The 24,157-nt window shown below is 37.5% G+C and overlaps 1 protein-coding gene across 1 annotated transcript; it reads right to left on the bottom strand.

The window, feature by feature from the left end:
- Positions 1–5,486: 5,486 nt before the first annotated feature.
- On the bottom strand, positions 5,487–13,012 carry LOC310632515 (uncharacterized protein; the record flags this gene model as incomplete). Its single annotated transcript, XM_083349745.1, has 5 exons — positions 5,487–5,806; positions 8,802–8,940; positions 9,753–11,279; positions 12,134–12,360; positions 12,951–13,012. 5 exons carry the CDS (start codon positions 13,010–13,012, stop codon positions 5,701–5,703), a joined length of 2,061 nt encoding a protein of 686 aa, XP_083205871.1. The 3' UTR covers positions 5,487–5,700.
- Positions 13,013–24,157: the final 11,145 nt, after the last annotated feature.

Raw genomic sequence — 24,157 nt, 5'->3', positions numbered from 1 at the left:
GTGGTATACATGCTCCAAGCCTCATATATCTTTTCCACCAGCAGTACCTAGACAAGCCTTTTCAAATTGCAGAAGAAGAAGGTCCTGAGGAGGGGATAGTGTCTTAGCCAGCATTGCCTCTGATGAGGAAACTGACACTGAGACAGTTTCAGTGTTGCAAGCAGAGGCGACTGCACTGCCTAGTAACTTGGAAACAGCTAATGCTGGTCTTGAAATTGAAAGATGAGGAGTCTGGGCTGCCACCTTCTCTCAGTACAAAGGCTTGCCACAAAGAGACGAAAGGTGCCTTGCAAAGCTCCTGGTAAGAAAGGAACCCCCTCTTTCAATATGAGTAACACCAGAGTTACTTCTTTTAAGAAGAGCAGCAAACTTAAGCTTCTCCAATGGCAATAAATGTTTGTTTGGTTAGATTTCATGTGCCTTGACTCTTGACTTGAAACCTTGTGACTATGACTCTGGACCTGATGACCTTTCTAAGACAATTGTCACCTGGATTTAACTTGACCCCTCTTGTGCCTGACTTTGGAATTGGAAGTCTTTCAAGGCAAACTGGCTGAACTTTGGGCGACTTGATTTTTCTGGTATGTGTGCATATGCATTTGCATTCACACTTCCTTTGTTACTTATTCATTATTCATTTGCTTCATAAACTTCCTAATAAAGTTTGCCATCACCTTTCTGTATGTTCGTCAGTGCATGGCCTGAGACGTGACACATAATAACTAGCATTGTGAATTATACCTGGAAGCAAACCACGAGTGCAGCTCAGAAAACAGAGGGCTTACATGGGAATATTGAGACACAGTCTTCTGTACTAGTTGAAATTTCTAGGTGGTCTTCACTGCAGCATATCCAGGGCGATATGATCATAATCTAGGTGCTCAAGTGCATAGGTCATGATTATGACAATGCAGGGAGCCACAGCCACCATTTTTGACTTTTCCTTTCAGCTTCCCACAAGCAAGGTCATTGAGAAGCCAGCTTTTGTGAAGAGCCGTGGTGCCACAGTGGTTAGAATGGAGTATTGCAGGCTGACTGCCCACTACCAGAAGTTCAATCCTAACTGGTTCAAGGTTGACTCAGCCTTCCATCCTTCTGAAGTCGGTAAAAAGAGGACCCAGATTGTTGGGAGGAATATATTGACTCTGTAAACTGCTTAGAGAGGGCAGTAAAGCACTATGAAGCAGTAATTAAGCCTAAGTGCTATTGCTGACTTCGGCAAAGGGAGAAAATGCCCATGGGACTATGTTCATATGCTATACCTATCCAGGCAAAAGATGGGCACAGTGCAGGCACTTGGGGCTGGGGCTTGCAGAGGTGCTGGATGGGAGAACACACACTGTGGAGGGAGCTTGATTAAAATGCAGTGAGTCACTGAAATAATGGGAGGCACAAAGAGATTGTGGATAAAGATTGCTAGAGGAGATTGATTGGACTTATGAAGCATCAGGAAGCTTGTCTAGAGAGATGGTAGTCAACAGGTGCAGGTGCAGGGAGACAGCAGAAGAGGAGTTCAGAAACAGGAGAAAAGAGTGCATGCCAGCTTAACAGAGGTTGAGGAGATGTAAACAGAAACTCATAATTTCTTGAAAATTACTGTGGGAAGAGAGATCTGGTTAGGGATTAAGATAAGATCTTAATTATTTGGAAAATGCTAGGGCTGTGCAGCATTTGGATTTGCAATGGTAAAGCTGATTTGGAGGGCATCATGCCACCCTGGCCAAAAAAACATTTTGTTTAAAAAATTGCAAACGGGCTAAATGGACATTCATTCATACCCTTTCTGAAGTGGATTTCCTTTGAATCCCAAATGCTGTACAGCCCTAAAATACTTTGTAAATTTTCCACGCCAAGTTAAACAAGTCTTTCTTCATAAAGACTGCATATTACCTCGGTCCCAAGGAAACAACTATTTGCTTTACTTACTTGGTGACAGACAACTTTCCTGTACCTTTCCTGAAAATGACTTGAAGTAGAGACAGACAACAGAACTCTAAAACAGACAGATTGGATGGCCATTTTGGGTTAAATATTTTCCTGTTTTGGTTCAAAGGTGAGTATATTGTATCATGATAGGAGGTCTCTTTCAGGCAACCATAGCAGAATTGCATTTTTTGGCAATCAAGGCAATACCCAGACAGCTGGGTATTTCCATAATGTGTTTGAGGTAGAATATTTGAGCCTGGTTAGTTGTCTCTTAAGTGAGAATTCTGAGTTGATTTGTTCAATGGTACATTCATTTTCTTGAGCATCTATGTTATTCTAAGAGTCTTCTCCAAACACCAAAGGTCAGGGGTGTCAAACTGCTGGCCCATGGGCCGGACACGTCATCCAGAAGCTGCGTCCACCCCATTGCCGGCAATGGCAAAACCATCATGTGATGTCGTGAATTTGACATGTCTGCCAAAGGTCAAAGAAGTCAATACTTTAACAATCTTCAATGCCTCCCACTTAGCAATAGCAGCTATTTTTATCTTTTTTGCTCTATTTGAAACAAATTTTCCTTTCCCATTTTTTCTCTTGCCTTCCTCTTTCCCTCTTTCCTCTCCTTTTTTATTCCTATATCCTCTTTCCCTCCTTTCTTACTTCAGTTATTCTACTTATTTCCAGAACATTGTAATAATGTGAGAAATGGATTGTCAACATCTTTCATGAAGTTCATTTATTCACACTAGGATGAAGCATGCACAATTACTTGGGAGTTAGTCCATGTCAAAATCAGCAGAATTTATGCCTGAGGATTGTTGCATTCCATATCACAACTGGAGTTCCTGGAAGCAGGTTCGAAGACTTAATAGAAAATGTTTAGTGAAAATATGGGTGTTCCCACTGAAGAAAACCATGTGAGGCTCAGCCCTCTTGAGATGCAGAAGATATTTTTTCTTTTGCTGCCCTACAAGCTACACCTACAGCAAAGTTAGAATTATTCCCCCGAAATTTCCCTTTCTGCTAATTTTCTTCCATCAATGTAAGTAGCCATATACCTATGTTCTTTGGGCAGAGAATTAGATCAAAGGCAATCACAATGAGCAGTTAATCAGAAGAATATAAGCAAAAGAAATATGAAGTGCAGCTTTTAGATTTCATTCCAAGTTCCTCCTCCTCCACCACCGCCACATTTGTGAGGAAGGGAAGGGGAAGGGGAAAGGCTAGTACCATTCAATATCATGATAACTGAAGGAACCAGCACTTTGACAGTTTCCAAAGATGTTCTTTGTCTCTCTACTTCATAACTTGAATTACTTTCTGACTGTCCTATTTTACTTGACTGCAGTGTTACTTGAAGGGCTAATAATAATTCCCCATTTGCCAGTTTATGGACACCAGAATCCTTCTTTCACTACAGTTACCAGATATCTGAATGGGCAAAGGAGGATATGAACAATTGGAAAGTAGGGCAATTGGGAAGAAAAGGAGAACACATTGTTTAATTTACTTGGCACTTGCAACAAACATTACAATGAAAAACTGAGGGAAAAATTCTATTTAGATCTACATGTGTATGAAATTACTTTCTCCAATATCAATCAGAAAAGACTGGTTTTTCAACTGCAGCATTTTCCCAGCATACCTTTACTTATTTGTCTACGGATTGCAGAGAACATGGGAGGGCATTTGGCACGGTTGTTAAGGCATCGGGCTAGAAACAAGGAGCCTCTGAAAACTACTTCCAAGGAACAAAGAAGCCAACTGGGGGACCTGGATCAGTCTTTCTTTCTCAGCCACTTCTGAAAAATTTTGCCAAGAAAACTGTGGGGCTTGTCCAGGTAGCTGCCAGGAATCAACATTGATCTGAAGGCATGAGTGCGCTTGCATGCACATACATACACACACACACAAACACAGAGTTATCATAGATTCAAAGCGTCTGAATTGAAGACAATTGCTGGAATTAGGAAATAACTAAAATCTAGAGATAGGTCTATCAACAAACTAGGTAAAAAAAAGCAGACTATTTACAAGGTCACATGAACATTTGTATGACTACTATGGTGATAAGACTAAAGATACAGTAAAAAGATACTAAAAAAGCCAGACAATATTTAATTTTAAGGCCACGCCTGCCAGATACAGGAGGACAAAAAAGAGAACCTCACCCCATATTTCCAGCCCTTATTCTTCCTAGATTACAGAACTACCGTCCTCTTTAAGGACTGAACAGTCTTATTCTATTCCTTATTTTCCTGCAAATAACATGCTTTTCCTGTTTAAGCCACCAGGCACATGATGTTTATTTTAACTTTGGTTAAAACTTCAGTGTTTATAAAAACGTATTGTGCATTCTTTGTCTCCTTATAGAGAAGTGTGTTCATTTGATCAGGTAATCCTTGATCAGTCATGGGCAGATTCCCAAACAGGTGTGTAATCTTAGAAGGAAAGGTGAACAAAACTTCCTCCCTCCCCAAATGATCATAGTATATTTGATTATACTGCCAAGACAACCCAAACTGAGACAGCAAATCACTATCCCAACAAGCGTTATTTAGATATGGCAAGGTGAATAACAAAGGATTCATAATGACAAGGTATTCTGAAGTACAATAGTTTTAAGTCCCAAAGATATTTAAAAAAATAATCTTCAGGTTTTGTTCTTGCTGGTTCTTTTCTAGAACTGTATACCTTTAATTTGTAAGGTATAATATACCTAGACCAACAAATGAAAAAGTAGGTGAATATGCACAACAGGTTGACCACAAACTAGCTATCACTATTCATCCTCACCTTCCTTGCTCTCTCAATGGCTTTTGATACCATCCAATCAATATAATTTTCTGCATCAATTTTCTAAAGTTTAGAATGAGGGAAGACATAGATTTGCACTGGTTTTCCTTCTTTCTCAGGTGATTTCCAATCAACATTAGTAGGAGAGAAGAGATTTATCTCTAGGATTCCACTCTGGGGATTTCTCAGACCTATAGATTTTCATTGCTTCTATTTAATTTCTAAATGAAGTCACTGGATAAGCTCATCCATTGACATGAGGTAAAGTATTATCACTTGCTGATGATATCTCAGCTACAATCCAGTCCCTGGCTGAATAAGTGATGTCACTAAGGTCTTCCCAAGCATCTGGAGTCTATGGGGAACTGCCGGCCCACGGGCTGGTTGCATCAAAGGAAGGCCGTGCCCACCCCAGCTCTGGCAATGCAAAAAAAGTCACGATATGTTGCAACAGGTCACGTGATGGGGTGAGTGTGACATCCATGGTCTAAATGGAGTAGAACAGCCTTCAGCTCAACTCTAACAAAACCCTTGTTAAGCAACCCTCACTTTATTTCTCAAAAATAAAGCTAAGAAAGCATGCTGCACAAATGTTTCCTGCTCTATTTGATCCATAGCTGCTATTTCTAAGAATAGATCTAGGGTGTGATTTTTATAATGTCTGTAGGAATAGAAAAACCTCAAACTATGTAACATTGTTCTGAAACCATATTTATTCACCTACAACAGCTAAACAGCTATAACTTTTGAAATAATTTTAATTCAGAAAATACTACGTAATCTTTGAAAAGGTTAAATTTGTACTGATAACAAAATGTTTTCCAATACCTATTTACTTAGCTTATTTCATTCTGAAACTTGGTAAGAGATTAAAGCGAACAATTAAAGGAAAGTAAGTGAAATCACTGAGAAAGAAATTATGAAATCTATTTAAAGGATAGTGTATTCATAGAAATCATTGTTTTCTGTATATTTTCTTTAGATTAATCTGGATTTAGTCTTGAAATGTTGCTTATTTTTCACTTTGAAAACTGGAAAATTAAGAAATGTATCCTTTGTAGCATCTTCTCCTTTCCTCAGTTTGCTATAAAACAAAATGTTTAAATCACTATTGGGTAGAAACATTGAATATTCACACAGTATAGCTGAGATTAATATATGCTAGAATTAATAGAATATCTATCATTAGATTATTTGCATTTAATTCTTGACACTGTAGGCCTAGAGTTACCAGTCATCTGGCAAAAAGAGACATGTCCTCCTCATGTTCTCTGTCTGGCAAGCATAGACTAAAAATAATATATTGTCCATCTTTTTCAGTATTTAACAAGATTTCTCTTCCTAGGCAGCTTTTTTTTCATAGCACTGCACTTTTCTAATACAGGTAGTCCTCAACGTGTAACCATTATGGAACCTGCCATTATAGTCATAATATGGTTGTAAAGTGGGTCATCACATGACCAGACCCGATTTTACTATTTTTTGTGTGTGTTGCTTATTAAATGAACATGGTGATTATAAAGTGAATACAGTGGTTGTTAAGCAAGCCCAGTGTTCGCTATGAAGCAATGTTTTTGAAAACCTGAAGTAAATACTGCTTTTCAGCAAAAACAGTGTAAATCATAATCACTAGACAGAGGGATGCTGCAAATGGCAGGAATGCAGGCTGGTTCCCAAATGCCCAAAATATAGTCAGGCATCTGGGGTGGTGGGGGCGCTGGCATCGGAATTTTGGAACTGGGGCCTTTTAAGGTGAGCTGTCATAACTTTGGTTGCTAAGCAACTAATCGTAAGTCAAGGACTACCTCAAAGTGCTAACTGCAAGTTAGTTATTCTGTGATCTTAATTAATTGATTAGTATTCTCTAGATTGCTTGCTGTGCTGTCTGAAATTGATAAGACCTTATTCAATTACACATTGGTGGCTTTTTCTCCTAACCACTCTAGCACATTCCTGCTATTTAAAAAGCAGGCTTTCTGATATTAGTAAAGTATGTTTATGCATGTAGGCCTAACTACTTTTTTTGACAATTTTTCACTGTAATTTTAGTTACAGATGCCAAGAAAGCTAAATAATGTGTCCTCCTTTTCCCTCCATTTGCCTTCCTTTCCAATTGTCTGTCTTCCTTTGCCAGATCTGGTATCTGGTAACAGGCCTCACTCCTGTGATTAAAGCCTGGCAGTACTCTTAATGTTATCAACTGAGTCCTTCTGAAATTGTGTATGATAACAAAAAGGTCAAAGAAGATAAACATTTCACAAGTTAGAATGCTGGATCTGGATAAGAGAGGATCTTGATTCAAGTCCTCAGAGGACAAGGAGCACATTGAGAAAGGTTGGGCAAGTCATTCTCTTAGCCCAGGGGTGTCAAACTCACAACGTTATGTGATGTGTCGCAATGTATCGTGACTTTTTTTCCATTGCCAGCAATGGGGTGGGTGCGGTTTTGCCATGACACATCTGGCCTGCGGGCCGGCAATTTGACAACCCTGTCTTACCCCAAATAACTGACTTGGCAATTACAGAATTGATTTTTCTCTGCCTCTTTGGCTGCACACTCACAGAACATTGATATGTGCACCATTACTCAAACAGTGAGATAATGTGTATTCAGGAGGATTAGAAAGGGACAGGTAGGGAGAAATCTAACTAATTTTACTTTCTGATAAATGGGTGACTTAAAAAATTGAGAGGTCTGAAATGTTCAGCCAACCCATCTAGCTATGAGTTCAGGTATCAAATCAGTACCCAAGAGGAAGTGCAGTCTCTAGGCTGAAAAAAATGCATATTTCTAGCATAAAAAGGTAATGCAGCACATAAAGTACTTGTAACATCTGCACTGAGGTAAGCCAATCAGTGATATTTTTTTTCAGAAAATGTTGACTAACATTTTAACCTCTTGCTACTATATCTATTGCTCATCCCTGAAACGCATTGGCAATTTTAACCTATTCCAGTGAACCTCATTTATTTATTTTGTTAGAATTATAGAGATCTATAATAAGAATTCTGCTCAACATGAGAATAAAAACAAAAGGATGGGAAGAAGTACAAGGGAAGATATCTGCATAGAAAAGATTATCCAATTACAAGAAAGATAAGCCCAACCTCCTTGAAATTTGGGTGAAGAGGAAAATTAAAAGCTGAAATACCGTATATACTTGAGTATAAGCCGACTCAAGTATAAGCCGAGACCCCCAACTTCACCCCCAAAAACTGGAAAAAGTTATTGACTCGAGTATAAGCCGATCCGCCGTTCTGCAAGCCTCCGCCGCTGGCGGAGGCTGGATCCGCGCTCTGCAAGCCTCTGCCGCCAGCAGAGGCTCGATCCGCCATTTTGCAAGCCTGAATACACAGGAATACCCTGTGTGGCCGCGGCTCTCGGGGAAGCCCTGGCTGTCCGCTTCCTCGCTCCACGCTGCCATTCGGGGCCCGCGCATTCCCCGGGAAAATCGCGGCGCCCAGCAGGTGAGGAAACATGCCCGCTCCAGTCGCCCCCCCTTCCCTCAGGAGACGCGAAGCAAGTGACCACCCGGAGCTTACCGAGGACTTGCGCGCGGCCGAGGCTTCGGTGCTTCCAGGATCGCACGCACCTCTCCCAAGCCGCCGCCGTCCGGAGACCTGCCGAAGTTTGGGGAGGTTTGGGGAGGTGCGCGCGCACCTCCCCAAACCTCCCCAAACTTCGGCAGGTCTCCGGACGGCGGTGGCTTGGGAGAGGTGCGCGCGATCCCGGAAGCACCAAAGCCTCGGCCGCGCACAAGTCCTCGGTAAGTTTTTTTGTTGACTGGAGTATAAGCCGAAGTGGAATTTTTCAGCCCAAAAAGTGGGCTGAAAAATTCGGCTTATACTCAAGTATATACGGTAAATAAAACTTTCATTTTATGGACTTTAAAAGGGTTGGTATACTAAATATGCAATTCATTATAAATATTTACTCAATAGTAATTGTAGAAACCAAATTGTTGGCTAAAAACCCGCTCTAACTTTAATATATCTGCAATTATCAGAAATCAGATTTAACAAATGAAGAATTTACTTTTACAAAACTAGAAGAGATTAGGGAAGAAACTATATTCTAACCTTTGGATACTGGGTTCTTTGTAGCAAACTGTTGCTCGCCTGCGTCGAACAGGCTGTACAGAATGTTCTTCTATACCTTTCTTGGATTTGGGATTTGAATTTATGCCAGTATTTGTCAATTCTTGAAGAGGCTTGTTCCCTAGGAATTCAATTAACACTTAAGTCACTAATTAAAAATATTTTTGGATTTTTAAAAATGTTTTATTCAAAAATATGTACTATCTTAACATAAGAGTCATTTGATAGTGAAATAGACCACATTAAAATTTATAAATAAATGAAATAAATCAGCTCCACATGCATACATATATTTGGATTATAGAAGTCTTTGAAGAGACTAGACAGCCATTTGTCTGAAATGGTATAGGGTTCCCTGCCTGAGCAGGGGATTGGACTAGATGACCTCTGAGGTCCCTTCCAACTTTACTATTATGATTACGATTATGATATGGGTTTAGAATCTTACTATTCATAAATTTCTCTCTCTACTCTGGCCAATTTCATTGGAGAAAGCATGTTGCCCACTGTGTTACAGAACACAAGAAGACCTAAAATTATCTGTCTTAGGTTTTCATTAGATCAAACTCAAAAACAAGGACCTTACAATCAACTAATTTATATCACTTCATGTCCATGACTAGATCAGAGTTTTGTGATTATTTTGAAACATTTAAACATTTAAAGATTTATTGTGCATATGCTTTCATGACGACTAGCTCCTGTGTATTATTTTCACTTGTCAAATACAGTAATTATAGAATAATAAATTGACGGAGTCTATTGTATCAGGCATTCTTAGAATTGTAATGCCATTAAGAAAAATGAAAGTATAAATAAATAAATAAGATGTTAACATTCCTTTTTTGTATATGGTAGCAATAACATTTTAGTTTTTTTTAGTTTTTAACCAGAGTAAGTCTTTAACTATATCCCAATGAAGATTACACATACCAGAATCTTGCACTGGCTTTCTGGTACACGATTCTTCATAAGTTATGTCTGCCTTCTTTGTAAAAACACAATCATTTTCTTCTTGATAATACCTTTCAGATTTATTTATAACAGGGATATTCTCCTTTTTATTTTGATCACGTGTACAAACAAAATATGTTTTTCTGCTTGGCTTTGATGTGGAACCTTCTTTTTCATTTATTGCTTCTATCGGAATTTCAGCATCTTTTACGGAACATGAAGTTACTCTCTGAACACTGAAAATTCTTCCTTCCTCTTCAGATGGCTTATGTGGAATATTTTCATCATATAATTTTTCATTGTGTAATTTCTGTTTCAAGTACATTTTTCTCTCATTAAGAGAGCCTGGATATATAATATATGTCTTCCGGCTAGCTTTTGCAAAAATTCTTCTGTTGTCATTTTGCGAAATCTTTGAAACATGTAAAGCATCGGTAGATCCTTCTGCTGTTATATTGTATTTGCAAGTAACTTCTTTGCTGCTGCATCTACTTTTTACATGGGTTCTTTGACAATGTTTTGTTTGGCAATCGTATCTGCATTCCTTTGATCCAAATCTTTCCAAATTTCTTAAATGCTGCATATTTTCCATTTCATAGTTTGATTTGTTGATTTTGGAAGTATCAGGATAACTCTCATTTGTGGTTAAATTTTGTTTATCCATTATGGGGCTTGCCACTGATAGCAAATTTCCAATATTACTATCTTGTAATAACGAATGAGGCATAGTAGATGTTTCCAAATTTTCTCCTGGATTCTGCTTAATTACTCCCTCTACGGTTTCAGAAATTGTTTTTTCCTCTTTTTCTGACTGTAGAATATTAGTAGTTTGTAGTTGACAGTTGATATCTATTAAATGCAGGTGCTTGTAATTTTTGCTACTGCCTTTATTATCTTTCACAGCTTCTTGTTCATTGGCATTTTCCCGTTCCACTTCCCAGGATGTTGTCTTTTCAAACAATTCTACTTTGAGTGGTAATGTTTTCTTTGATTTAATGGTTTGGATGGGTTTTGGAACATTTTCGTTACTTTTTTTTGGGTTCATTGCTATATTTTTTTTAATGTGCTTTTTTGTACTTGCAGATGTTACTTTTCTTAGATTTTCTGAAATTTTGTCAGCTTTAAACTTATTAAATTTCTTATCTCTAGATTTAATTATAACTATTTCACCCAATTCACTCGCAGTTAATTCCATATCAGTATCATATATAGTTTCCTCTGATTTTTGACTTTTTATTAAATCTTCTTTGTTCATGTGAACAAACTTACTGCTAGGTTGGGAAGTCAATTTAATATGTGAAACACCATTTGGGTCTCTCTGATTACCAATATCAATATTGCAAATGCTGGCTGTGCAAAAATGTAGTATACAGTTACTATCTTTTTTTCCACTTATATATTGGTGGATTGGAAAGGGATTATTATATCCTTTTGACTGACTTTCATATTCATTTGCAGGTGATGCATAATCTACAGAAGTATTATTAAAAACAATAGACAGCTTTTCTGAAAAACAAAATCAAGAAAACTTTAAAATGTACAGGTTTATTTTAATATGTATAACATTGGTTTTATATTGCTATTAAACAAATGAAATCTTTTTTTTCAGTACTAATGACAATGCAATATTTGACTGGCTTGTAGATCTTTGGAGAAGTATTCATTAAGACTATGTATACTTTAAAAATGACTGAAGAAGTGCTCTGGATATTGTGTTGGCACATTATCTCTGGCATTCATTACTTTATTGTTCAGTTATTTTTAATGAAAAAATAATTTTTTCATTAAAAAAACTTCAAGCAATTTGAAACAAGAATTTGCAGTTACTTTAAACATTGCATTGTTAAATGAGCCAATTCCTAAAATTGCCACATTTTTCCCAATGATTTTTCTGCCTAAAAAGTCTATTTTAATACATTTGTTAAAAATGCCAATTAAATGAGTCACATTATCAAGGCTTCTCTGAAGGTTACATTTGAATTACTATTCTCCTGTATAATTTCCTTTTCACCAATTATCAATTGTTTTCCTTATGTAATGATTTTTATTTCCTTTCCCTTTAACATTTCTGCTTTTTGGCTTCTGAATTAGCTAACTGACAGAACAAATTCCAAATGTTGAATTATTCTATAGTACGTATTATCTTTCATTATTGTCTTTGTTCTGAGTTCTTGAGGTGAAGTCTGCATTCTTCCCAAACATTGGAGCGTTGAGAATTGTAATTCTATTTATCAATTGTTCAGTCTCTCTCAGATAATCAGATCTGAGTTGTGTGATGATAATTTGGGATGAATTAGGATCCCTCTCTCTATATATTAGACTATATTCTTTTCCACTGTATAAAAATTAATATAGTATACCTTCTGGAAATGTATTTGTGGCAAATTCTGTTTCTATTTTATTTATTTCACTTGGTTTTGGCATTTGCTCAGGGTTTAATATCTGCATGTCCATTTGATCTGCTGTAATTTCTTTTGAGAGTACAGATATCTGCTCAAAAGGGCCATCTGTGTCACATACAAACAACTTCCCTTTTTCCCCATCACTTTCTATAATATGAGGAGTGCTCAAATATTGTTCAGTAGGTCTGAAAGAAAAAGGAAAAGGAGAGAATTATTAAGAGTGAATAATAGTCATTAATATAATCATTTTAAAAACAAAATGAATTTTGATTGTATGATAAACTGTGTTTACACCTTTAAAAAGGAACAAAACAAAGGCTCATAATTTAAATAGTACTGAAAGATGATTTGAGCCAGAGTACAAAGTAGTATATCCTATTATGGAAACATGCCCGCATACAAGGCAGAGAAAATACTAACCAGACTTAAATATTTCATTTAAAATCAATTGGATATGCTATATACTATAGTCACAAAAGACAACAATATAAATTGTAGCTTGTGCTAGCAAAATAAAAACAAATGATAACTTCATAAATTTTCTGATGTGAAAATAACTCATATATTTTTTTTATTTTAATTCCATTTATATCCCGCCCTTCTCCGAAGACTCAGGGCGGCTTACAAGCTTAGCAGTAGTATATTGGTTATGCATATTTTGGATTTGAAAGTGCAAATATTTTTTCTGAGTAAAAATAATCTTTGAAACTGTTGAATTGGCAGATTTTCCTCTTTTCATTTTTTATCTATTTTAATATTTAAGCTCAAATATTACCTTATTTGATTTTTTGAAAGCTTGGATTCATGACCAGAATTGCGGCACTGAGGATCATCCATTGTTCCAGGTTTTGGAATACACTATTCAAAAGAAAAATATGTTAGCATGCTCCTGATATTCCAAGATTTTCATGGCTTGGAATTCCAAGACTTGTGGCTGCCCTTTGCAAAATAGAACATCTGCTCCTCATATCTGCTCCCTATTACTCCAAATTATCTTTTGCCATTTTTAGGGTTAAGTGGGGACACAAAACTGCAGTTACCACTTCATTCTGTAAGAAATTAGCATTTCGATCAAAGAACCATGGACAAACAGATGGCTGCCATTTTTCTTCATTTGGAATTGGTTTTTAATTTTTTTAACTAAAATGTTTAATGTTTTAATTTTTAACATGAAAAGTCAAAGAATGCAAGAGGCCTTGCAGCCTATGAGCATATTTATACTTATAGTGTTTAGATTGTGAGGATTTTCTCCAAGGAAATATTAATCGGTAATTTACATTTTGTAATTTTGTAATATACATTACAAATCATTATGAAATATAGATTAAATATGGAACATTGCTCATTTTAGAATATTATTTATGCTAGACTAGGTGTGATTCAATGTTTTTAACTTTTTGAAAATTTATGCAGTTTGTTTTGGGCTTACTCAGCCTCCCTCCTTCTGACATCACTAAAATGAGGGCCCAGATTGTTAGGGGTAACATGCTGACTCTAAGCCCCTTAGAAAGGGCTGTAAAGTACTATGGAGTGGTATACAAGTCTAAGTGCTATTGCTATAAGATTGGGGTTGATTTTTGTTTTTTGTTTAATGGCACTTGTTTTATTATGTGGATTTTACTACTAGAGTGGCTGTGCATATCGGCATCTCAGACTAACCAATCTTTTCCATCGTTAACTATGGGGGGTGAGGTGTTACCCCCCCCCCCGTTGATAGGGCCCGCAACTTGGGCATCATCCTGGATTCATAGCTCAGTTTGGAAGATCATATAGGAGCCGTGGCCAGGGGGGCTTTTGCCCAGGTTCGCCTGGTGCGCCAGTTACAGCCCTATCTGAACCGAGATGCCCTACGCACAGTCACCCATGCGCTTGTGACCTCCCGGCTAGACTACTGCAATGCTCTCTACATGGGGCTGCCCCTGAGGACCACTCGGAGGCTTCAGCTGGTGCAGAATGCAGCCATGTGAGTTGTGATGGGAGTCTCCCGATACTCCCATGTAACACCTCTTCTCCGCGAGCTGCATTGGCTTCCAGTTGCCCTCTGGGTGAGATTCAAGGTGCTGGTAATGACCTATAAAGCCCTAAATGGCATGGGCCTGGATTATCTGAGGGAGCACCTGCTGCCAGCGTCAATTTCCCATCATCCTGTGCGCTCCCACAGGGCCTCCTCAGGGTACCGCCGGTCAAAGTTTGCCGACAGGCGATCCCCAGGGTGAGGGCGTTCTCTGTGGGTGCGCCTGCCCAATGGAATCAACTGCCAATGGAACTCCGGACTGCCCCCGACCTTCATTTTGCCGGGACCTAAAAACCTGGCTCTTTGAGCTATCTGGTCTGGACTAAGGGGTTTAATGTTTTTAAATTGTGATTTTAATTTTTTGCGGCTAGACTTAATTTAATTTAATTTTAATTTTATATTGTATTGTTTTTAAATTTTGCCTTGTAAACCGCCCTGAGTCCTTTGGGAGTAGGGTGGTATATAAACCGAATAAATAAATAAATAAATAATCTGGGCCATTTCTGTTGATTTAATATTTTTAGTTGTTTTTAGTTCTCTTTTATTTTTGTGCACTGTCCAGGTCCACTAGAGATGGAGAATCAATGAATTTAAATAAATCATAAATAATATATGTAGATCTGAACTGATGTCTATATACATATTTCAGGTGAATAGAATGCTGGTTATTTTTATTAACTCCTTTCTTGTAATTTCACCATATGTCAAGCAATATCTGAAAATATCTGAAAAAGCAAATTAAAACTAAGATTTGTAATAATGAGTTACAAACACAGATATAATAACAATCCTGCTTAGGTCTATGATGTAGTCATTCAGTTGGTACATACCTCAGAAAAGGTGCTTAATTCAATTCCAGTTAAAATATTATTCATGAATGCTTGAATTTCTTTTAGAGTTTTGTTCTGTGTATTAAAAAATAAATATATATGATACATTTTTATTTATACCGCCAAAGTAAGAAAAAAAGGTTGTTTTTTTAAAAAATGCTCTTAATCTTAGGACAAAGAAAGAGGCAGTGTTGAAACATATTTGATCTAGGAAAGCATAATAAATATATATTCACATTATTCTGAGACTGAAGATATGCCACAGCTACTGTACATCAGCAAAATGTCTGTCATGTCCAATGTCAATTCAGAATGGGATTTTAAAAATACCATAAAAATTGTATACGATATAAAAATCTACTGATGAACCAAAACCTTGGGAAACATTTCATCCAATTTACCCCTTCCAAATTCCCCTCATCGTTTCAAATCAATAGTATAGAAGGAGACATGGCAACCTAAAGTTTTTATAACTTTATGGGGGATAGAGCTGTCAGTCTGTATATGTCTTATACACTGTTGGATCTGCCAATGATACATAAAACATTTAATTGATGAATCTGTCATGGTACAACATGGTATTTTGTCATCAGAGCAAATTTCTGATAAATCTCATAGTGTCTCAATTATTAGACTGAGCATAAGATTTTACCTAAGCAGATTTCTTAAACGATTATTTTAAAAATCTAGGAAAGAGGTAATAAAAAGAAAAAAATACCAAAATTATTAATTTACTGATTTGAATTTTTCATAACATGAAAAATGATGCACAGACATCACCAGATGATGTATACCGAAATCAATTTCTTATGTAATACAGTATTTCATGTAAAATTAATCCTTACCAATTAATAGAATTCCCAAGTGTGGTGCAAATTAGGGAACTATGTATGACAAGTTAGAAAATTGACAGAAATCCCTATTTTCTGTTTGTGAACAAGAGAGAGTCATTCCTTCTTGGAAATGCTGATTGGTGAAATTAGTAATTAATTAAATGGATTATTTATGCATACTGCTAATAGCTATGCATGCTTATAAGCAGGATAAAGGCAAATAGATATCACCACATTTCCATGAATTCTAGAAAGAGAGATAGGGATACTTATTTTATAAATATTTAGATATTATTTTTTATTGGACTGAAACTATTCATTGTGGTTTAGACCTCCAATTATTTAGTAGGGAATTTTCATCATTTCTTTCTCTGCAGGAGCTTTTAAGCAGAGATAGCCAGCATGGTGTAGTTAAGATGTTGGATTAAGAAAAGTTTTTATTATGTAAAAAAAGAAATAACACAGTTCAGGGAAAAGAGAAGGTATGTGAAAGAAATTTGGAATAACCTTCCTCTGATTCTATTTGATATAAGAAGAGATAGAGGAATTTTACTCTTTTTATTTGAACTCAAGGATGATCTGGAACTGCGAGACATTTGGCGTGATACATGCAAGAACTATTTTTGATCATAGTTTAGTTTGGTTGGAGATTATTAAGGTTAACAGAGATAGGCGCTTTTGGCGCGTAACTGAGAATTTGTTTAGAAATTAGAGAAAGGTGGGAGAATGCAAATAGTAGGTGAAAGTTTTTTTTTCTTTTTTTTTGAAATTAATATGAATAAGGACTGGGATTAAGAAAATCTATTCTGAGTAAAGCTCTTTTTCTGTTTTCTCTTTTTCTTTTTTACTTTATTTGTAATATTAATATTGTTTGCATTCATTTTATATGAGCTAGAGGGAGATAGAATTAATAGTTTCCTGTTGATAACATAGGGGTGCTTATGTTTGTTTTTATACCCTGTATTTTATACCCTGTATTTAGCTCTGGGAAGTCGGGGGGGGAGGAGGGAATGGGGGAGAGGGATAGGGAGGGCTAGATAGGGGTGGGGGAGGGGGGATTAAAGTCAAAATGTATTGTAAAACTTTTTAAATAAAAAAAAAGAAGAGATAGAGGAAAACTCTGGAAGGCTTTGAAAATTCTGAAATTACAACCTAAAACAATTATAGCTTTCCTATTATTCTTGCATTGCGTATCCCTGACCTAAGCTATATTGAATGACTGACAGAATGAATATGATGTATGTCACCTTCAGCTTCTAAACAAAAGGCAGAGTATAAATCTAATAATTAAATAAATCCAGCATCAGATTCTGAGGACATTCAAGGAATTGCAAAGAAAAATAAAATTGCCCCCTGAACATTTTACTGATATAAGCTATCCATTAATAGGAAGGAATAATTGGATATTTTCTGTTATTTTTATTTTCCTAAGTCATGAATCAAATATTAGATCCCACCATTTACTTTTTAGAATGTACCAGGTAACTTAGCTTTTGGCGAAGTAAGATATTTTGCAAGTTCAGCCCATCCAATTCTTTTTGTAATAACAGCTTTTCATTTTTCAGCTTCCGAGAATTTTCTTTCTCTGTACAAAGGGCTATGGCCAATGCCTTATTATTACTTTTCAAAGAATTTTTTAAAAGTGAAGAGTTGTCTGAATAAAATGAAAAGAAAAAAATTAGGGCATGTTCATACTGCTACTACTTCTGGTCCATAAATCCTCAAAAGTAATTTGAATAATAATGATATAACTATATTTTATTTTCTAAACTTACTATACTGTCATATTGCTAGAGAGTAGAATACCAAAGTGGGATATATTAAATAGTCTGACTTTACAGCCTAGGAAACCGAAACGAAGCCAGAGAATCACTTACTGTATCAATTTCTGCAATCAAATTACTTTTTCACTGCTCAAACAGCCTTCCAACAACCAAAATGATGCGTGGATTTCACCAGATGGTGTGCATAGAAATCAAACTGACTACAATATATTATTGGTAGAAGTAAATGGAAGAACCCAGTTATAATAGCAACGATATAACCAGGGATGGACTGTGGAATAGATCTCAAACTACTCATATGAGTTCCAAGTCAAGTAGAAGAACAAAACTAATCAACATTCATAGTATGATTTTTTTATTGAAAAGTTTTACAATATATTTTAAGCATAAACTCCTTCCCTCCCCCTCCCCCCCAACTTCCCCTCCCTCCCCCTCCCCCCCTGACTTCCCAGAGCTGAATACAGGGTATTGCCTCTAACAAACTTAAGCTAAAATATGCTAACCAACTATAAATACACTTTAAATCCTATCACTCTTTAACTCCACTTAAACATAACTAAATAATAATACATCCTATAATTCTAATACTCATTCATATATTAAATGAAATTTTTTAGTCCCATATTAATTCTGAATATAATCGATTCATCTTCTCCATTCCAAGATATATCTCTGTTGCGATTGCTCTTTCAAATATGCTAAAATTGTTACCATTTCTGCCAAGTTTGAAACCTTTGAAGTCCACTCTTCTATACTAGGCAGTTCCTCCTTCTTCCAGTATTGCGAAACCAAAAGTCTTGCTGCCATTATTAAATTCAACATCAATTTAGTAATAATACCCAACAAGTCCACCATATATGATAGTACGTTGCAACATTTACCGGTAGATTGATAATTTGAATACATACAGTACATGCAAAATTTTTAAAAACTAAATACCACCTATAAAACATTTTATAAAAATTCTCTCATAAATTTTATACCTGAATAAATTTAACATTTCTGACCCAAATTTTTTCCCAGGTATCCATCATTATCAACTCCTGAATATTCTGGGCCCATTTTATCATACAGTCTTTAACAAATTCCATTTCTGCATTTATTTCTATCAATACATTATATATCCCTCTTATATGCACTTAACTTTGATCTCTAGTTTGTTTTACCAAATTTCTTTCCATCTAACTTATATCTGGCCATACTAAAACCAAGTTTGTACTATTTTTCCTTCTTTTAGAATATTAAATGGCTTTAATTGCCATACATTTCTTTCCAGTCTAAAAATATCTTTATATGTGATCACATCATGTTTAAATCCCAAACTTATATTTTCTATAAAAACATTATCCACCTTTTTATCATACAAATAATATACATACCAGCCATATAATAAATCACATCCCATCTTTCAAATCAAAAAAGAATTTAGGCAATCTTGCATGATTGGAGTACTTTTAAAAGGTCCTTTTTTATCTATCTGTTTATCCAGCACTCCGTTGCAGTCTTCCATTAAAATACACGATTTATAATTCCATTGAATTATTTTATAGAAACTTTGTTACCATCTTTTGCGACTTAATGCTTTCGGAGCGTGGCTTGCAGATCCTCAAGAATCTGCATCTTTGATCTCGCTGCCCCCACTACTTCACTATTAGTAGATTCTTGAGTTGTAATTGTAAGATACTGTTTCTGTTGCTGTTGTTGTGCCTTTCGTCTGGTTGCAGCCCGTGTCACTCTCGGGGCCTTTAATTCTTCTAATGAAACCAAGGGCTGCACAGTTTCCAGAGTTTGCTGTACTTCTTTTGAAATCAGCGAGGTGATTCCTTCATCTCGCTGTATGCCTTCTGATTGTATCTGTCACACTCTTTCTTCCTTTCCTCTTTCAAATTCTGGGGATGGCGGTGAGTCTGCTTTCAGTATATTACAATAAAAATCTCGTGCCTTCAGAACAGTATTAAGAAGATATCTTGTACCAGCATAATTCACCAATATCCCAGTTGGTATCTCCCATCTAAACTGGATCTGTCGTTTTTTAAATTCATCTTTCAGGAAAACAAACTCTTTCCTTTTTCTTAAAATTCTTGGTGGAATTTCTTTCAAAATTAAGACCTCTTGATCAGCCACTTTAAATCCGTTATTATAAAAAGCTTGAATAATCGCATTTCTAATCGTTCTCTTTGTGAAATAAACATCTACATCTCTTGGTAATTTTCTTTGCCTAGCAATCCAGGAGTTGACACAAAATATTTTATCTATTTCCAATATTTTTTATTTTATTTTAATCCCATTTATATCCTACCCTTAAAGTCTTCATCACGCCAACCCAAAATAGGCGCTACAGCTTTTGCCAATATCTCTTCCAAATTTTCTTGTGGATTTTCTTTCAGACCTCTTATCCTCAAAGCAAACTCCATGTCTCTATATTGTATCATTACCAGCTCATCACCAATTTTATCCATTTTATTCTCGGCTTCACACATTTTAGCCTCCAATAGCAAATTATTTTGATTAACTTCTTCCACACGTTCATCCAGACTCTCAATACAAACTGTCAGTCTCTGAAATACCAGCAAAATATCCTCTTGTATTTCCTTATTCTTCTCATTAATGAGCTCTGCCATTTGCTCAGATTGAAGTTTTAAAGCATCTTTTAAATTTTTTACTGTTAATGTGGGTGTAGGTGCTGCGGGGGGTGGCATCAATGTCAGAAGTCCAGATTGTTGAACTGGTGATGCCCCCACACTTTTAGAGACAGTAAATCATTTCTCACTTTTACTTTTCCACCCAAATTGCAACTTTATTGCTTCACTGTTAAATATCCAAATCTTTTAAATCTCTTTTAAGCCAACTTCAAATGTTTTAACAGTCTTTTACAACTTTAAAAATCCACTTTCTGTCTTCCTCCTTGATCTTTTATTTTATTTTCCTTATTCTTTTGTTCTTCCCGCTTTCTCCCAAAAATTTATTCCAGCGCCATCTTCCTCCCCTTCTTTTAAGTTAAACCAGAGTTAAAGATCATACACTTGCTGTTTCAATATTCTCCTGCTCAGCTCTGCCTGCATCGAAGTAATCCAAAGTATAATATTGAGAACAGAGATGGTTGCAGTGTCCTGCTCTGTTTTAAAGCCTTAAAACAGAGAAGTCCCCGAGTCTGGAGTTAATTCAGGCTCCGAGGGAGCTCTCACCCTTCGACCCCCAGATTGATAATTCTGGGGGTCTGGGGGAGCTCTACCTCTACCTGAATGCTCACCCTCCTCCCGAGGGGAGGATTCCCAAACTGCAAAACAGCTGATAGTCGCTGTTTTCGCGATTTGAACGGAACAACGGGGCTGACGGTCAAAAATGACCGCCATCGACGGAGCCTTGCCACCCGGAAGTCCCTTCAACATTCATAGTATGATCTTGAGTATATCCCATCATTTACGAAGAGTACATGGGGAATCACACTGAAATTCTGAACCTCACTGATATGAATCAGAGGAACTGTAGAATGAAATCAAAGTTGTTGTTAAGGATGAATGTTGAACTTGCCAAAAATGATGAAACAGAAGAAAGAATTGGATGTTAGAATAGATGATAGAAATTGCCAAGAGAAGAGAAATAAAGCCAAGAAAGAAATATCTCAGGGAAGAATAACGAATTTCAGGAAGCTCTGATATAAAAAAGAAATATTACAATAACATGTGTAAAGACATTGAAGATAGAAACAGAACAAAAGATGTCCTAACTCAGGAGATTCCAATCTTGAATTGATACATTAAAGGATGCCAGTGCATATATATCATCTGATTCAGTGCAATGTCAACATCCAAGATACCTTAGAACAGGAATCCCCAACCCCCAGGCCAAGGACCTGTACAGGTCTGTGGCCTGTTAAGAACTGCAAGTACCTTGCAAGCGAGGCACCTTGCGAGCAAGTGAAACTTCATCTGCACATGCATGGGATCTAGGTTGCATGCAAAACCACCCCACACCCCGATTCATGGAAAAATTGTCTTCTACAAAACCAGTCCCTGGTGCCACAAAGGTTGGGGACTGCTGCCTTAGAAGGTATTCCCTATTTATAAGAATCTCTAGTATTAGAAGATGAAGTTAAGTCAATACTTTGGTCATTGCTAAGTCAGAAGGCTACAGATCTTGATGATGTATCTATAGAAATGTGGCTATTATAAAAAGAAGAATCTATAATGTTTCTAACAAAACTATGCCAACAAATCTGGAGACCCACACAGTAGCCAGCAAGTTAGAAGATATAGTCTATACCGTATTTTCCGGCGTATAAGACGACTTTTTAACGCATGAAAATCTTCTCAAAAGTTGGGGGTCGTCTTATACACCCAGTCGCCTTATACGCCGGAAAATAGTAAATCCTCGGGAGCAGAGACGTTAGTGGAAATGGACAAATCCAGTGCTCGAGAATGGCGAAAGACGGCCTCCTCATAAATAAACCGACCAGCCCAACCGAGGCTGAGGCTCCAGCTTACCGGCGTCCTAGGGCAGCAGACCCTTTTTTTTTGGAAGGGAGCAGGAGTCAAGTGCGTGCCGAGCCCCCGGTGCTCGGTGAGCACGAGAGCTCAAGGGACCACGGGAAGCCAGGCGGAGGCTGACCTGACATGTTTGCGTGGAGCTGAGCTTCACCCGACCCTGGGAGTTCGACTTCAGGTCGTGGTGCCGTGGCCAGACCTACAGCAACACCCGCCCGGGAAGGCACAGCTCGGGAATTGCGACAGGCAGACTGCAGCGGAAAGCTGGCACTGGGGCTTCAGCAACCCGGGGGCGCCCCTCCTCCCTGAAGTAGAAGGCAGCCTTTTGAAAAATAAATATTATAATATGTGCGGGGGTTTTCCCCTTTATTTCTTTTTCCCCTTTCTGTATACTCCAGTGATAACTTATGCAAGTGAAAGGAGGAAAAACCCTGAGTTTGCATTTTCTTGGAAAACTTTAGAAAAGCACAGCAAAATGCAGGGGAGGGTAAACGGGCTTCTCGATCTCAGTGCCACGCAGGGCTCCTTCTGGTTTCTAGTTACTTGGAAACTCAGGGCTTTCTTTGAGGGAATCTCAAACTTGCGGTGCAGGGCTGAGTCCGTTTCTTTTACCACCACCCCCCGCCCTCCGCCGCCCTGTTCATTAACTAACCTACGGAAAGAACCGTCTTCTTTCAGACCTGGTGCCTTCCCAAAGTGTTGGGCCACAATGCTCGTCGCTCCTGGACGAAACAGCCAGCACGTGTGGCTGAAGTAGAAGGGGGCGCCAACGCGAGAGGAGACGAGGTTTAGGCGAGGCAGAGCAAAGCTGATCTCGAGGCCAAAAGCTCTTGATAAACCTTCACCTAATTGAGAAGCAGCCCTGACTTCCTACTTACCCGTATTTTCCGGCGTATAAGACTTTAACCCATGAAAATCATCTCAAAAGTTGGGGGTCGTCTTATACGCCCAGTCGTCTTATACGCCGGAAAATACGGTATATCATTATCAAATAGAAGAGACTTATCATAAAGTGCAAACTATTGCAATATCCTTAATTTCACATACTAGCAAATAAGGTAACTGAATACAGATTAGAATCATACATGCAAAGAGAAAGTCCACATATTCAAGCTGGTTTTAGAAAAGGCTGCAGAATTACATACAGTCATGGCCGAAATTGTTGGCACCCCAGAAATTTTTCCAGAAAATCAAGTATTTCTCACAGAAAAGTATTGCAGGAACACATGTTTTGCTATACACAGGTTTATTCCCTTTGTGTGTATTGGAACACAACAAGAAAAGGGAGGAAAAAAGCAAATTGGACATAATGTCAAACAAAATTCCAAAAATGGGCCGGACAAAATTATTGGCACCCTTTCAAAATTGTGGGTAAACAAGATTGTTTCAAGCATGTGATGCTCCTTTAAACTCACCTGGGGCAAGTAATAGGTGTGGGCAATATAAAAATCACACCTGAAAGCAGATAAAAAGGAGAGAAGTTCACTTAGTCTTTGCAGTGTGTGTCTGTGTGTGCCACGCTAAGCATGGACAACAGAAAGAGGAGAAGAGAACTGTCTGAGGACTTGAGAACCAAAATTGTGGACAAATATCAACAATCTCAAGGTTACAAGTCCATCTCCAGAGATCTAGATTTGCCTTTGTCCACAGTGTGCAACATTATCAAGACGTTTGCAACCCATGGCACTGTAGCGAACCTCCCTGGTCATGGATAGAAGAGAAAAATTGATGAAAGGTTGCAACGCAGGATAGTCCGGATGGTGGATAAGCAGCCCCAAACAAGTTCCAAAGGAATGCAAGCTGTCCTGCAGGCTCAGGGAGCATCAGTGTCAGCGCGAACTATCCGTCGACATTTAAATGAAATGAAACGCTATGGCAGGAGACCCAGGAGGACCCCACTGCTGACACAGAGACATAAAAAAGCAAGATTACAGTTTGCCAAAATGTACTTGAGTAAGCCAAAATCCTTCTGGGAAAACGTCTTGTGGACAGATGAGACCAAGATAGAGCTTTTTGCTAAAGCACATCATTCTACTG

The sequence above is a fragment of the Vipera ursinii genome (genome assembly GCF_947247035.1).
Source record: "Vipera ursinii genome assembly, chromosome: 1".
Taxonomy (NCBI): Eukaryota; Metazoa; Chordata; class Lepidosauria; order Squamata; family Viperidae; genus Vipera; species Vipera ursinii.
Note: the sequence above shows the minus strand (reverse complement) of the source record. Positions and strands in the feature narration are given on the sequence as shown.